The sequence below is a fragment of the Gymnogyps californianus genome, chromosome 8, assembly GCF_018139145.2.
Source record: "Gymnogyps californianus isolate 813 chromosome 8, ASM1813914v2, whole genome shotgun sequence".
In the NCBI taxonomy this organism is placed as follows: domain Eukaryota; kingdom Metazoa; phylum Chordata; class Aves; order Accipitriformes; family Cathartidae; genus Gymnogyps; species Gymnogyps californianus.
The window spans coordinates 12,275,940-12,291,448 of NC_059478.1; the positions used below are offsets into that span (position 1 = coordinate 12,275,940).

The following is a 15,509-nucleotide window of genomic DNA, read 5'->3' on the forward strand; positions in this document are numbered from 1 at the left end:
ACTCAACCATCTGTAGTCAGAAAACAATGCAAACAACAGATTCTTTTTGAAGTTCACTGTTAGAAAGTATTGCAGAAATAGGCACGTACCATTCAAACTGCTATCTACCACATGGCTTTCTGACATCATGGAGTTGTTTGTGCTGTAGCTTAATCCAAGAACCATTTGAAGATCTGAGAGATTAAGTCTAGCAGTGAGCTCCCCACTTCTGTCTCCTACCTGCAACCAAATAAAATAAGCAGTTCTATTACTGTAACAAAAAATACACACATGGAAATATAAAGCAGACCTTGTCCCCTAGATTTCTGGGAGAAAAAGGTTGAAAAAGTTTTCCTGGTTGAAAACAGAGAATCGTCTTTTTAGTGAAGTACGTAACAACTAGAAGGTGCATAACAAAGCCTGAAATAACCTCTGCTAGGCTATTAACTTGGATTCCATGCTGACATTATCAGAGGTGGCGCAAGAACTAAGGAGCTAGTTGCAGTGAGACATAGCTGAAATAATTTGCAATCGGCTATCTCAGAAATCATTCAAAATCCATTCCATTATTCAAAATTACATGCATGGACACACATCCATAAAATCACTGCGTAAGCGAGAGCAAAAACCAACCAGCCAACATAGGCAGAGTGTGAAAATCATACCTCTCTTGAAATCTCCAAGTGCCTTTCTGCAAAATGCATAGCTTGGTCATGATTTCCCAGAGCAGTATATGCGTTCCCTAAACTCCAGCATGCTCTTCCTTCACCAATTCTGCAAAAAATAAACACATTTTCAATTATACCTTTACTCGCTGAACACCAGGGGTCAGGGTTTCATAATATTGCCACAGTAAGATTGCTGTGCCAAGAAAAATGAAGGCTATGTGATCAGAAACCATTCCCACACCAACGCGTTAAGTATTGTATTTAAAGGGGTGTAATCTGGGTATAACCATAAATACGAGCAAATCTAATCAAAACTTTAAGCTCACAGCAAACATAATTCACTGTCTTGCAAGCATGGAACATCTGACAACCTACTTTTTGCTTTTCCTCCGGTTGCATGCCTTACTATTCTTCATATATTCTGCTTATTGAGTTAGAAGAAGTGCATTGAAAAGCTGTAAAAAATTTTAGTTGTACCCAATATTATAAAAAAGGCCTTAGAAATCGTGATTATAAAATAAGCATTACTTGCTACTGCATTATTCTCCTTTCCCCAACCCTTCCCATCTTAATTTGTGGAAAAGTAGGAGACGTATTCTTGTGAAGGTATGCAAAATTATAATGAAGCCATGAAAAAGAGAGATCTGCTTTTCTTTTCCTTAATTTACAAAGAAGATGCTGACAGCAGAAGATGTAGAGACAGTCATTCATCAATTCCTCTTTCATCTCAGACTCATTAGCTGCAATACTTTCATGAGTAATTTTTTTCTTCCCATATGAAAACTGGAGCCCAGCATTGCAGGGAATTCACATTAATTCAGCTGTCATATACAGAACAATGACAGCAGAGTTCGAGGTAACAGGATTTGGTTTAAGCGTCATACATACATTAAAAAATCTCTTGCGGCTTACTTATCATTTAATTCCTGAGCAATCACAAGGTGTTTCAAATGATAATCAATTGCTTTTTCATAGTCTTGCAGCAAAGTGTATGTGTTCCCAAGGCTGTAGCAGGCCTGTGCTTCCACAGCTCTGTCTTTAAGCTGTCGAGCCAGCTGTAGCGTCCTCCTGAAAGAAAGGGTTACTCACCTCAAAAATCACTGTAAGGAAAAGTTTTTGAAAGTATACTTGTGCAACTAAAAATCAATTATACAAATTAAACAAATTAGGACACCGGGCTGGCAAATGAGCTGTTCAGAAATTACTATCTTGTAAACTCTGACAACTTTTTAAGTGTCTGTCTTCCACTGCCCTCCACTGCAACCTGTTTCCATTTACTTTATTAGAGAGCAGACTGATCCCTCAAACAGCATCTTCTAATTTTAATTTACTGCTTTGTCAACAATATATAGCGGTTTTCCTGACAGTATGCACCTGAAACGGTTCAGTACCAGCATTACAATAAATACTCTATGTTCTCCATCAATGTGAGCAAGACAGACCTATGACCACCAAGCCAGCCTGCCCCTGCTGGGTAAGAAGAATTTGAGTGCTAAGAGGAATCTCCTCAGTATTGAGGCTTTTTTCCCCTCTTCAAAGAGAACGGGTAAGCTCCAAAATCCATGTAAGATGCTAGTAACACCTCTACTGTATCTTTGCCGAGCCTGTATTTTCCCAAGTGACAGCAGCAACTGCTTAGTGGTGCGGAGATCAAGAAAAAAGTCTTGATTGAAAATACAGACTAGATATGTAAAATCGCGTTGATGTGCACCACCTATCTCAGCGAGTGAGTATACCTGAGACAGCTACCCATCTCGGGTGTACTGAAGTTGCTCAGATCATTCCAGAACTTGCTGAGAGCTAAGACACTAATGCTTGGTTCTAGAATAAAGGGGAATAAATGCCTAACAACAGAAAGATGACTACAGTGCTGAGAAGAATCTATTTAAAGTAACAAGTTTAAAAAATGAAAAAGATTAATGCTGCCCCTCCCTTCAAAGAACCGGAATAGTTAAACAACTAGGGAAAAATGTTACTTTTGCTAAACAAATGCAGCTCTTTTCTAAGTATATGTTGAAGAGATGGCTGTTCTACAGTGAGGTAAAGTACCAGGCACAACAGAAGTAAACTGTACAAGAAGAGATATAAATTATATTTATAAGCCGTCAACTAACTTGTAGTATTCAGAAGCGGTTTCAAATTCACCCAGGAATATGTAGGCGTTTCCAAGATTGCTGTATGCTCTTCTTTCCGCTGATCTATCACCAAATTCCTTTGCAATTAGGAGACGCTTAAAAATGTGAAATAATTGCATTATTTACTCAATTTTGTACTTTGTAACATACATGTACATGCAGAAATGCATGCTCATAGTTGTTCCACCGTGCGTCCATATCTGTTCTTTAGGCCAACAGTGCTTGAAAAGAACAGCCAAACTTGAAGCTCTACCATTAAGATTTAAAACTTGCATTAAAAAGCTTGCAATAAGATCTAACACAACACATGTACTTAAGATCAGGAGCAACCGGTGATACTTTGCTAGAACAGAATTCCTTACTAGCACGCTGTTGTACCTGTTCGTGGGCTAAAACTGCACTCCTGAAGTTGCCCAGAAGATAGTGTGTGTTTCCCAGATTTCCAAAGGCACGTCCTTGCGCCGCTCTATCACCCAGCTCTGTTACTATTGTCAGGTTTTCCCTGTTTTGGGGGAAGTGAGAAGGGGAAGAATAGTGACTTTTAAGAGTTTTTTTCCTCACAGCCATTTAAATAATAATTAAAATCTTTCCATTTATATAAAGGAAAAGGTAGAGGTATTCTACTTGGGCCTATTTTAATGGCCTTTATGCAACCATAACTCTTCCACTGAGCAGGAAACGTTTCCTGTGAGATACTGAACTTAACTGCATTCTTACTCAAGCTGGTGTGCTTGCTTCTAGTTACAGAGCTACATTATATACACGTATACCGAGGTCCTATTGTTGTCTCAGTCTGGTTTGAAGAGTAATTCTGGATTCCTACATAAGGGAAGGATTTATCAGGTAATAAGAGGTACACTAAAAATGAGGGCATAACAAAAAAATAGTGCACTCTCCAGTTTAAAAGGGAAAAACTTCACAGGTACCACTGTTCTGAACAGAAGAGTGCCACAGGTTAGTTCCTGACACCACAAATCTCCCAATATTCTAATGAACTAGATAACCAGATCCTCTCAATCCCCAACATTTGAAGCTACTACTTACTCATAATAATTTGCAGCTTTTTGTAAAGCATTTTTCACATCATCTGGAAGTTCCCCTGGATCATGAGTCCCAGCACTAGCTACATTTTTCCCTTTAGAGTGATATACGTTTCCCAGATTATACAGTGCTCTTGCTTCTCCAACCTAAACCAAAAGTAAAATAAGGCATGAAAATTTTATGCTTCAAAGTCTTGTGTCACAACAACTATTAGTACAATCCACAGATGGGAAAAAAAGTTTGTTAACTAGTTGTCAACACATGCTCTGCCCATTCTGAACACGTTCTTATCACCCACCTTACTCCCACCCGGTCACATCCCTCAATCAAATTGTTTTGCATACTACTGCCTTTTGAGGTGCAAGATAACATAATAATTCTTGAGGCCAATTATTGTTAAAAATGGAAAAAAAAAAAAATCCAAACCACAAAACAAGATATTTCTTCATTTGGATCTATAGTCTTCCAGGTGCAAACAACTATCTTACAACTAACGGATTCTTACTCTCTAGAAGAAATAATTGAATATTCAGTCCTTACTTGCCTCTGAAAGGTGGCACACTCATTACCAATACAACAGGGTTCAGTAATACGTATTAGCAGTTTACTTCCAGATTCCTAAGCAATTCTTACCTTATCATTAAGCTCTCTGGAAATATCCAGATGTCTTTGACAACAAACAATAGCTTCTTCAAAATTCCCAAGTACCTTTAAGGTGTTGCCCAGATTCCCACTAGCTTTAGCTTCTCCCAGTAGATCTCCAATTGTCCTAAAATAGCAGAAATAAAGTACCCAGTAAATAGTGTGTAATTTGAAACCAAGCAGATGATCAATGTATGGTAGACAATCAGAAGAATTTTTGAAAAGAGATTACAACCATGTAAGTGCATATGTATTCAGTTCATTTTATATCTAAAATGCACTCACATAAACATTGTTCAATCTGTGGTTACATTTAATTTTGTTGGTGCTGTTTGTGCAACTGCTAGTATTCATGGTATTGATCATCTACTTAACATTAAAAAAAAAAAACAACAAAAAAACCACCCAACCAAAAACCCCTCACTTCTTTTAGGAAGAGAATAAAGAGAAAATTCTTAATGATTATGTAAAAAGAGAGTCCCGGCGTTAGAAGGAGAGGTTTAACTGTTTCTGCATTTTACTTGACTATCACAGTCTTGTGTTACTTACAAGACATACTGGTCTCCCAACAAGCTCAGAGGAATACTACATTTCTAGATTCTAAATGAGACTAAGGCAAAAGACTGCCACTGAGCCACTCGGACTGTGACACCTGGGGAATAACACAACAAAACAAGTTCCCACAAGGTTACAGCACTTGAGCAGGTTAAGGCAGGGGGAAGAATAGATTTGTGCCTCAATTGAGGTTAAGTATATTAGGTGCCTGTGTCTGTTACTGGATCGATACCAAATCATTAAAAGTCAGATGCATAAATAGCATATGAAATGCATCGGGTTTTTAGATTTCACAATAGTATGAGTTTTACACAGAGAGACATGAATGAGTTCTGTCTAGTAACCAAGAGAGCCAGCTTAACATTCTGGAGAACCGGAAAGACAGAGGTTTAGAAACAGGAAAGAGTAAAGAAAGAGTGGATTTAAAGAAGCCACTTAATTATCCACAAACCTGGCGAGGCCTCAGTCAGTACTAGGATTATGGTGCTAGGCCAAGTATTAGCTCCCAGGTTAAAGGCCAATCAAGTTACCTGCCAGACCCCCTGGCCCTCTGCCATCACCACGTTCACTCATTATCCAGTATTAACAGCAGGGTTTGGTAGGAAAATGAACAGTCAAGTGCTCATCTCTACAAGAATGGGATGAAATGGAGAACATAGTTGAAGAAAGACACAAGATTACCTTGCAAGCGTTAAATCATGGTGATGGTATTCCAAGGCCTTTGCATATTCGTGCAAGTAGAAATAGGCATTGCCTAACTGGCTGTAAATAGCACTGAGTGTTTTTAAATCTTCAGTTCCAACCTGAACAGCTGCTTCAAAGAAAGATACACCAGCTCGGCAATCTCCTGCTTTACACAGGCGCTCACCTTCCAAAGCCAGCTCTAGGCAGGAAGCCTCCATCCTGCACAATTTAAGTTAAAAGAAAAATGGTCACTCTAAATGTAGTACTTTGTCCAATAACCGGAGTTCTGAAGAGGTTATTTTACTCAGAGGGCCTCTATTTGTTTAGGACAGGGAGTCAGCACCACAGTACAAGCAATGAGCTTGGTGCTATAATATTACAGAAACTAACGCTGAAATGGAAATTGCAACTTCAACAGTGATGAGCAAACACAACATTAAATAGCTTCAACTTTTTTTTCCCGTTCTCTTTAAGTCTCAGGGAGGAAATCCAAACGCTGCTTTGTCCATATATAGCACCTGTAGGACTCAGAATTGCAGAGTGTCAACCATGTAGATAATTTCAGAAAAGTAACCTAAAAACCAAGCTATTCTTGGCAAATACTGATTTTGAAAAATGTATTTTTTTTTATAAAAACGCACTGTTATTTCTAGGTTGATGCCATAGTTATCTGCAAAATGTCGTATGGAAAAAAAAAATATTAAAATTCAAATATTCCTGTGGATCAAAGACCATGACTATTTTTCCCAAAGTTGTTTCTTACGTAATTCAATACTCCTCGGCACTTCATCATTTCCTATAGTGGCACTGCTATGAAAATTCTCAAGAGAGTGAAGAAAAAAGATCTAGATTGAATTAACGACAAAATCTATGTCAATTCAAGTTACTTAACTGAGATGCCATCATTCCAGAAGCCACTGGAATATTTTTTATTATTATGAGCAAATAATTGTGTAATTATACAGGTACAAAATACTACAAGCAGTAAAGAAGATACTCATGAATGAATTTATAGCAGAATTTGCAGAAGATTACACTTTGAACAATGAGCAAAGAAGATGTCAGAGACTGCAGCTGCCAAAAAACCATTCATATGTATTTTTGCTACTGTGAATTCAGGTGTACAAAAAGTAACATTTACAGTAAGTGTTAACGATTATATACAAACATTTCCTACTTTCCAGTTCCGAGATGCGAGGGAGGTAGGGGAGAGGAGGATGAGAAGAAAGAAGACTTCAGGGTCTTGATCTTGAAACAATATGGTTCTCTAGCTTTTTCAAGATACATGCATTTTAAAAAGCTCGCAAAAACACCATCGTTCTACTTTTAAAAGATTTTTCAAAAAGAAAACTAGGTAAGAGACATCCTGTAAGTGTTTAAAACATGTGTGTTAATATTGCCAAGAAGTGGACATCAACTTCATAAATTTGTATATTGTTTTGAATTTTTCTTCAAGATGGATTACACAGCAAGTCTAAGGGCTTGCACTCCAAAACAGAACATTTTATGTAATTAAAGATATCCTCGTTACGTCATCAGTTGATATTTACCTGGTTGTAAGAATAAACCATTTAGAATTCTAGTCCTAAAACTGTTCCCCTTCGTATTCACAGATCAGTAATAGCAACAATCAAGTGTTTGCTGTTCCAAAAGTTATTTTAATGGCAACACCAGAAGACAGCTCTTTTGACAAGACATAGTGAAGTATTTAACATACCTGCAATGTTGACATTTCTTAATTTTTCTAAATCGGAAAATAGGTTATACAATGTCCTACTCAAATCTGAGCAAGAAGGAAATAGTTTTGAAAAATCCACGGACTTTCAAGAGAACTAGAAGAATTGAGATCATAAGTAAAATAAGCTACCAACACAAAATAGTACCATACCTGCTGGTCTTCGACATTCCACAACTTAAGCACAACGAGATGACAGACATATTTAACTTTTGCAATTAAAAATACCGTGTGCTTGGTAGTTGGTACAGATGCAGACGGCAAATGATAACTCAGGCGTGAAGTTCTTCCCAGGCCCAACTTCTCAGGTTGGATATCCATAACACATGCAGTATTTTTAGGTTTGGAACCTCTTCTCAGGGAAGTTAAAGCATTCCTATTTGCTAGAACACGCAACCTGTTTTTTATAACATTGTGCATGTGTTGAATGTAAGACAGAAAAAGGCAGAAATGATTAAGCACAGTTAAGTACAAGGCAGGAATGATTACACCATCAGCAACTGAAGGTTTAAGACTTAAAACACTTCATTGGGTAAGCTTAATCCTATCCAAAGAGGTTCTCTCTGGGCACCTCATGTTAACTGACATGTCCAATTAAAGTGACGGCTAGAAAATATGGTGCTCCTTAGTGCGAAGATTTAGACCATTACACAATCACATGCGTTTCTTTAGATTTTTAGCTTGAACAGCTAAAAAGAGTAGAGCTTTCAGCAAAATGTGTATGTGACATAATAGTCAAAATGCTATACTGGACTCCAGTTCTAGAAGTGAATTTATCCCATTAAAAAAAAAGTTTTGATTTGCAACTGTGATGCATCAGCCACCTAATCAATGAAGAAAAGGCACAGTTTACAAAGGTACAAAGACAATATCAGAGAACGCTACGGATCGGTAACTTGCCTGATATACTGCATTCAATTAATTTCACGCTAGGCCAAAGACTGCCAAATGCCAAGGCAGCATTACCATTTCATCAAGGAACCTGAAACATAATCTTTTGACTTTGCAACCCCAGACTTAACATAACTTACAAAAATGAAAGATTTGGGGGTTTTATACCCAAAAGAACATAAACAACTATGAAGCTAAGGCTTATACCCAGCCTGATGAAAATCAGCCGTTATTACAGTGTTTCAATTCATCCAGAATTACAGGAAGTAAATGAGAATGGGAATTAGTAATTGTTTGAGTAAAAAAGAAACCAAAATTTAACACTACTCTTGAGTGCAACTCTAGAAAGGTTGTGTTAACATGTTGCTAGAATCTGTACAGCAAATTAAAGCTATAATTCCATTTGGATCCATTCTTACTGACCTACAATTTCAAAGTCTAAATACACTATTAAAAAAAGAACAGAGAAAAATAAATATCTATTTCCACAGTGGCCTGTATCTAATATTAATATTATATTCACGTTACATAAGAGCTATGAAATCATTCAGTTATTTTAAAAGTATGCTAGGCTTATCCATCAAGTACCAAAACTGGACTCAGAAGAGGTTTGGGTTTGGTTTGGGGTTTTTTTCCTCCATTACTTAAAGGACTGGGGGGGGGGGGGTGTTTGTTTTTGTTTGGGTTTGTTTGATTGTTTTTTTTTTTTAAAGATTTACATAGGTGTTCTCCAGTCAAAAAACCATCACCTCTTAGGAATGTTTTAACTGTCACTACCAATGGTTAAATAGCACGTTGGCAGACTAGACAGGGCTAGGTTATCAATGTTTTAGGAAGTCATTAAATAGTTACAAGGAGAATATGAAACTACCTTCTCTGTTCCCAGGGCTGAACTGAATTACTTATTTATTCAACACCCAATGGCTAAACAAAAGACACATTGAATCCGCAGAGACGAGAAGAGAACACAAGGCCCATTCATCTGTGTACTTCTAATGAAATTCTGTTCCTGCTAAACAGGATAATGTTCTTCCAGATATTACTGTGGAAATACTCATACAGGGCTTCGTTTTGTTATTCTGTTTATAGTTGCCTGGACCTGTTCTCTGAAAGGTTGGCATCTCCTGAATAATTTCTCATTTGTAAAACCACCTCATCCTTATCTGTCCCTCTAAGCTTTTCATCTTGCCTGGCTCTCTTTTCTTCCCCACCCCCCCTTGTTCTTCTCTGACCTTCTTCACATTCTCTTGTGAACGTTTATACTTATAAGAATATAAACTCTAAGCATATTGCTTCCACCCTAGCCTCCCTGGTTTTTTCTCCCATTTTGGAGTCTCCCTTCCTTCAGCTGTTCTCATCTTACAATAAAGAACAGAAAACTGGTAAGAAATAAGGCAATAGAAGGCGGCAAGAATACTCGTCGATTACTACAATCGCTAAACACAATTAATGTAGTTTTACTCCATTCAATTCCCACTAAGAGGATTTTTTGCTATTGAGGGGGAATGGGGCTGCCATGCAATTTGCCATGAAACATGTCGATACACATAACATAGCTAGACGCAAAACAAAAAAAAACCAACTATTATATCTCTTTAATTCAGATGCATAAAATTACTAATGCCACAGCATCTTATAATAAAGATCACATACTATTCCTGACTCCTGCCTTTATACTTGATTTCTATACATAATGCAGAAGCATACCACATTGACCACACCAAACAACTTAACTACACCTCCACTGCAACACTGTGTTTAGTCAAACGAAGTTTGATGGCAAACTTAGAAACAAAACAACACACACACAGAGAAACCCCACACCTGAATTTTAGGTTCCTTTGCTCCAGTCAAGATAAAAGCAGTTACAAGTTTTTGGTGTATGAATTTAGCAGGCCAAGACAAACAAGTTCTACAAATATTTACTCTATAGATCACTTATTAGTCCCATTTATTAACATCAGCATTTTATTTTCAGTCACTAAACCACATGAGAATAAAAAATAGTTTCCTTCCACCAGCATAAGCATTTTTATAGCTGCTGAAGTGATACTGGTCAGCCACAGTGGGGAGAAAGAAACGGCTTGCACAGTAAGAAACAGACCCGTAGTAAAGCCTTTCCATAGGAGTGGGCCACCAGCTTCTTTTTACAGTCAGTTCTATTGGAATACCAGAAGGAAGCAAAAAGCAGCCAGAGCCAAACGAGCCTGGGACAATACCTGTAGGTAAAACAATTTTTTAAACTGATAAATAAAACCACCACTCCCAGTAATTTATGGCCTATTCTTTCCTGAATTAAATTTTAAACTACACTCAAATAAAATCTTTCCAAATTATAGCTATTAAATTAAATCATCATAAAATTCCAGTTCAATACACTGAGTTAATTTGCAGTTTCTCTAAGTTTTAGAAAAGTTTAATATTCTTAAAAAATTAAAAGGAGTATGCCTTGATGTTTTTTAAATGTTCATCACATTAGAGTTCTTACAGAAAGGTTTAATAAGGCCATTAATATTTTTATTGTTAATCAGTATCATTCAAGCCTGTACTGAAATACAGCATAAAGTAGTAAGACGTTTTGCCCTGACTGTACTTGCCAATTTTTTTGAAGTTATTTTTGGCTTGTCAGTTTAAACCAGACAATTGGCCGTGCCGCTTTCTTCATCCATTTACTATAACAGTACCCTGAACAGCTCCTGCTTTTATTAAAGAGTGAGCAAGGATCTTCTATAGTTGTCTGCAGAGGACCAAAAGCATCAGCAACAGCATGGGTAAGCATGTTACAGGAATGCTGGGAGTTAGATACATTCAGGAAACACTTAGCACACAAGAAATACGATGCTTACACACTTAGGGATTCCTGTTGTCAAAGCCACCACATAAAGATTTTAGCAAAATAGAGCAGAGAGTGAATTACAGTTTATTTGCTAATTGTCTCCTTGCTGTCCATGAAAAAGCTGCTCCTGCTGACTGCACTGCTAACCAGAACTAACACTGTACTTCTATGAAATGGAAGAGAAGACCAATCTAACAGCAATCTAACACCATCAGAACCTTTTCAGAATTAATTTTAAGCCGTGGCATGTGCTGTCTTACAAATAAGGGCAGTGCTTTGTTCCTGTTAGCTAGCAAGGAAAAGGCCTCCAAAGCAAGGATGACCAGGGGAGAGTGCGAGGGGAGCACACAATAAGAATCATGCTTTTTATTTGTTTTAAAAAAACCCAATCGTTCCAGTGTTCCAGTGTCCCTTCCTACTGAATGAGCTGCAAAATTTACCCTTCCGAACACCAGCCATCCAAATACCACACACTACACAATGCTTCTGTTGTTCAGGTTCATTAGAGCGAGTCTGCAATGCTAATGTGTTGTCCCATGTCTGTAAAGGAGATTCCAGAAGAAAAATGATAAAAACTCTCAGAAGGGAAATCACATATCCTCTTGACTTGCAATAACAGTACTTTTTTATTCCAAGGTATCAAAGCAGTTTCTATCTATCAATCAAATCTCTTTAAGCAAGGAAAACACTGCTCTAGGTGACAGCGCACCTAAAAATTCATTGTTCATAGAAGCAATAATGGGACAAGTACAGAGAACTTTAGCAGACAAAACTCAACAATTTCCATATGCAGCCCAACAGCTAAAAGAAGAGAGAGCAAGTATTACCATGCAGGGATCATACTTCATATCATTCTATCAGAAATACAAAGAAATATAAACAAGCATGTACTATTCTGTAACCGCACACAGTTCCAATACTATACAATCACGTAATTATACTAATATAATCTATTATATAACAAAAGTGAATTTTCATAGTTCAAAAATCGAGATAAGCAAAGAAAAAGTTATTTTAGCTTTCAGTTTCAATAATACTAGTAACAGAGATACCAAACTATTAGTTGCAACTTGTTTAGTTTTCTATTATTAAGAGCACTTATTCATCCGTACTAAAATTAATACAGTCTTACCTGTATCGCACATGAAAGGAACGATCTTCACGCATGCTTATCAAAACATTACTTTCCTCCATTGAGTTGCATTATCAGTAGAGAAAATAATACTGTTCTGTAGTAGGGTAAGTACTTTACTACGGAGAATTGTTGTCAGAACACCATTCCAGTTAGTATATTAATAAGCTGGAGTAAAGATATCCTAAGCTTCTGTAGAAAAACTCTTCTTTATTACTAAGGTAAGGAGGTCACTGTCAGACACATCTTAAACCTTCAGAAACGTGTTCAAGTTTTCATCTGTGGCCCTTTAAGCTCCATTCAGCTGCATCTCTGCAAAGGGAACACAAGATGCTTGGCTTGAAGTCTCATAGTCAGTTAATAACTCATAACCATTTGCAGCTGATGTAAAAGCATAACACTACTCCTGCCAAGCAGGAAGCGTCAATCAAGAACTTAAAGCCAGAGCCAAAGCCTTCTACATACATATGGCAATTCCTGTAGGCAAGCGAGAAAGTAAAGAAGGTTTAACAAAAACCCACGCTCTCTTTTCTGTTGGAAACTTCGAGTAATTTACCCTTGTTAGTATTCTTTGGCCTCATGAAGTTCCAAGCAAAAAGCTTAAAGGATGAAAGCTACAGAATGAAAGGCATAATATAAAACAGATCACAAACTGCTTCACATGTAAACAGTACTGCTGAAACCCTGATAGTTACTGAAGTCCCACAGCAGTCAGAACTGGCTGGCACAATCCCATCTGGAGATCACCCATTCTGGAGATCATCCCACCTGCAACATTATAAGCACAGAAGCCAGCAGAGGTTTAAGCTCTATTCCTCTTTCCCCTCCCCGCTCCCAAAAGAAAAGGGGGGAGGTATGGGGGTTTAGGTTTGTTTCTTTTTTTTTTTAACACTGGCTTCACATTCCAAAATGCTGCAGCATTGGCATATGAGCTCCAAACTCTGCTTCAAAGGGATTGCAGCAGCCAGCACTTGGACATCAGACATGTTTAGGCTGGCAGGGAAAAGAATAACAGAAAAGAAACTCTGTATTCAAAAGTTTACCCACTTTTAAGCATATTTTTAGTAGAGGAGTTGACATATTTATTGCTCAGTGCTAGTATTACCTTCCTTTGCAAGTAAACATATAGTTGTGTAATTCACAAATGCATATTTCATCAAGAGACTGCAGAGATGTCAAAAGACAAGAACAGAGCTCAGATTTAAAGCTGTCACCAGAAGAAAATGCAACCCTCTATTTTTAGTTGTTGATGTAGGCCATGCCTTTTCCTCTCATTAGTTTTATCAAGTACCAGCTGTGAAGATTCATGCTTCCCATCATACTCTACCTTGACAGCACCCCTCAAACAGACCATCCACATTCTCCCAGTTAAACAACTATTTTGCCCTTCCATGCTCATCATTAGAATTATTTGGCATCAACAAGTGGGTGTGGGTATGTTTTTGCAATTACCAAGTGTGACACATACAGTTTACAATACCATTGCAACCCACATACTGGGAAGACTGTGTTACAGGTATTTACTCTCCAGAAGTTTGTCCAAACTCAAATCAGATAACTCATACAAGTGGATAGTTGTAAGCCACCCAGTCTACGGCAATCATCCATGAGCATTCCTGCTGCTCAGCAAATGCAAGGGAATTTAAAGTTCTCTTCCACAGATGGATACACTCATGCAAATTACTACATGCCACTAACTATAAAGTGTGTACTTTGGCAACTGCCATGGATCATGAAATAATGACTGTGCTAATTTGTTTGTGTCTTTATACTGTAATTGTAATTGAGTAATTTGTTTTAAGAAGCTTTTTTAAAAATAAAAAGGCATATTTAATAAAAAAATAGAGTTATATTGAAAAGTACATCCGAATGAATGCATTTATTTAAATATCAGTTATTTTTAGCAGTACATTTCACATCAGCTGTTTATAACTTCATTTTACCTAAGCTACGCTTCTGTCCTCATACTTAACCTCATCCGCTGACCGATGCCACCATCTCCCACCAGCTGGAACCACTACTCCTGCTTTCCTCCCTCCCTACTGGCCATACGGCACATTCCTGGTCTTGGGAGGGTGATACAGACACACCCGAGTTGGCCAACACATGATGATCACACATCCAACAAAAATTACTGGGTCTGGTCTTCATACCTCACTTCCTTCACCCGTAACTCATTAGGATGTCAAGTTATGCCTTCAGCCACGCCAACAGGTAATCAGTAAGCAAACTTAAAGCATATTAATTAGAGTGGTGAATTCAAAATTTAGGAGGTGGAAATCGATGAACAATTCCACAGACAGTATCTCTCAGGCGTAAACTGGCCTTGGGAGGATTACGCTACAGCACACTAAGCCTTGCTCTTTCAATTGATGCACCTTAACTATTCAGAATACCTCTGGGTAACCAAGCCTTTCCTGAGGTGGTGATCAACATGAAATGGACTCAGAGGACACAATACTTCAGCAGGAAAGCCTACTGAATTAACAGAAATCAGGAGTTCTACTCTATCAGCATATCTAACGGTGAAACGGGCTTTCTCCTAAACTTGCATTTTTAATTAAAACTTCATGCAGCATGAAAAAAGCACTTGGTGCTTACTAGGGAAAAAATCTGTATTAATGCAAAGCAGCTGCTTTAAATTTATTCTCTCCACACCTCTAAACAATGCAAAATCCGTATCCATGTTAAAGAGCTGCCTTTCAGGAAAGCATAAATAGAAAATTGAAGTTGCATGCACAACTTTAAAATGCACAATTTTACTATTCCAGCTATCAAATGCAGGAAGTCCTAACTTTTTTGTAATTTCAAAGTAGTGGAAAAAAGCACACAGAAAAAAGACTGGGCCTCCTTCAGAAGAGGAAAATTAAACCGGTGTTACTAATTACACAGCAATATGATACCAAAACCAACACCACCACCACCTCCCAAAATCAAATAAAGCAAGGCAGAGGTTAGGCAATCACATGTGGCAGCCCCTTTATAACCCACAACAGACAAAACATGCACTTTATCAACTCTATATTAGAAGAAAATGGTGAGCCATAGTTAGGGCTTATCCACCCTGTCTATAAACAGCTAAAGGATCTTCAATTAAACCATCAGTAAAAAGCTAACTTTGCCTCAGCTCAATGCTTTATCTAAAAAACGTACTTATCACTGTCAAAAAGTCACTTTTCATTCTTTTCTACTAAATCCCAGATTTATATAG

General features: G+C 37.6%; 1 protein-coding gene across 3 annotated transcripts in view; it reads right to left on the bottom strand.

The window, feature by feature from the left end:
* The window catches only part of GPSM2 (G protein signaling modulator 2), a 31,589-nt gene that overhangs the window by 6,398 nt on the left and 9,682 nt on the right, over window positions 1–15,509 (bottom strand). For 2 of the 3 annotated variants that reach the window (XM_050901358.1, XM_050901356.1), the window contains exons 2-10: window positions 12,299–12,610; window positions 5,702–5,923; window positions 4,457–4,592; window positions 3,827–3,969; window positions 3,161–3,284; window positions 2,762–2,877; window positions 1,560–1,715; window positions 645–753; window positions 90–219 (exon numbers count right to left, since the gene is read on the bottom strand). In XM_050901358.1, coding sequence (XP_050757315.1) covers window positions 90–219; window positions 645–753; window positions 1,560–1,715; window positions 2,762–2,877; window positions 3,161–3,284; window positions 3,827–3,969; window positions 4,457–4,592; window positions 5,702–5,923; window positions 12,299–12,360 — 1,198 coding nt within the window. In that variant the 5' untranslated portion in view covers window positions 12,361–12,610. The remainder of the gene's footprint in view (window positions 1–89; window positions 220–644; window positions 754–1,559; window positions 1,716–2,761; window positions 2,878–3,160; window positions 3,285–3,826; window positions 3,970–4,456; window positions 4,593–5,701; window positions 5,924–12,298; window positions 12,611–15,509) is intronic. The other variant, XM_050901357.1, reaches the window with a different exon arrangement.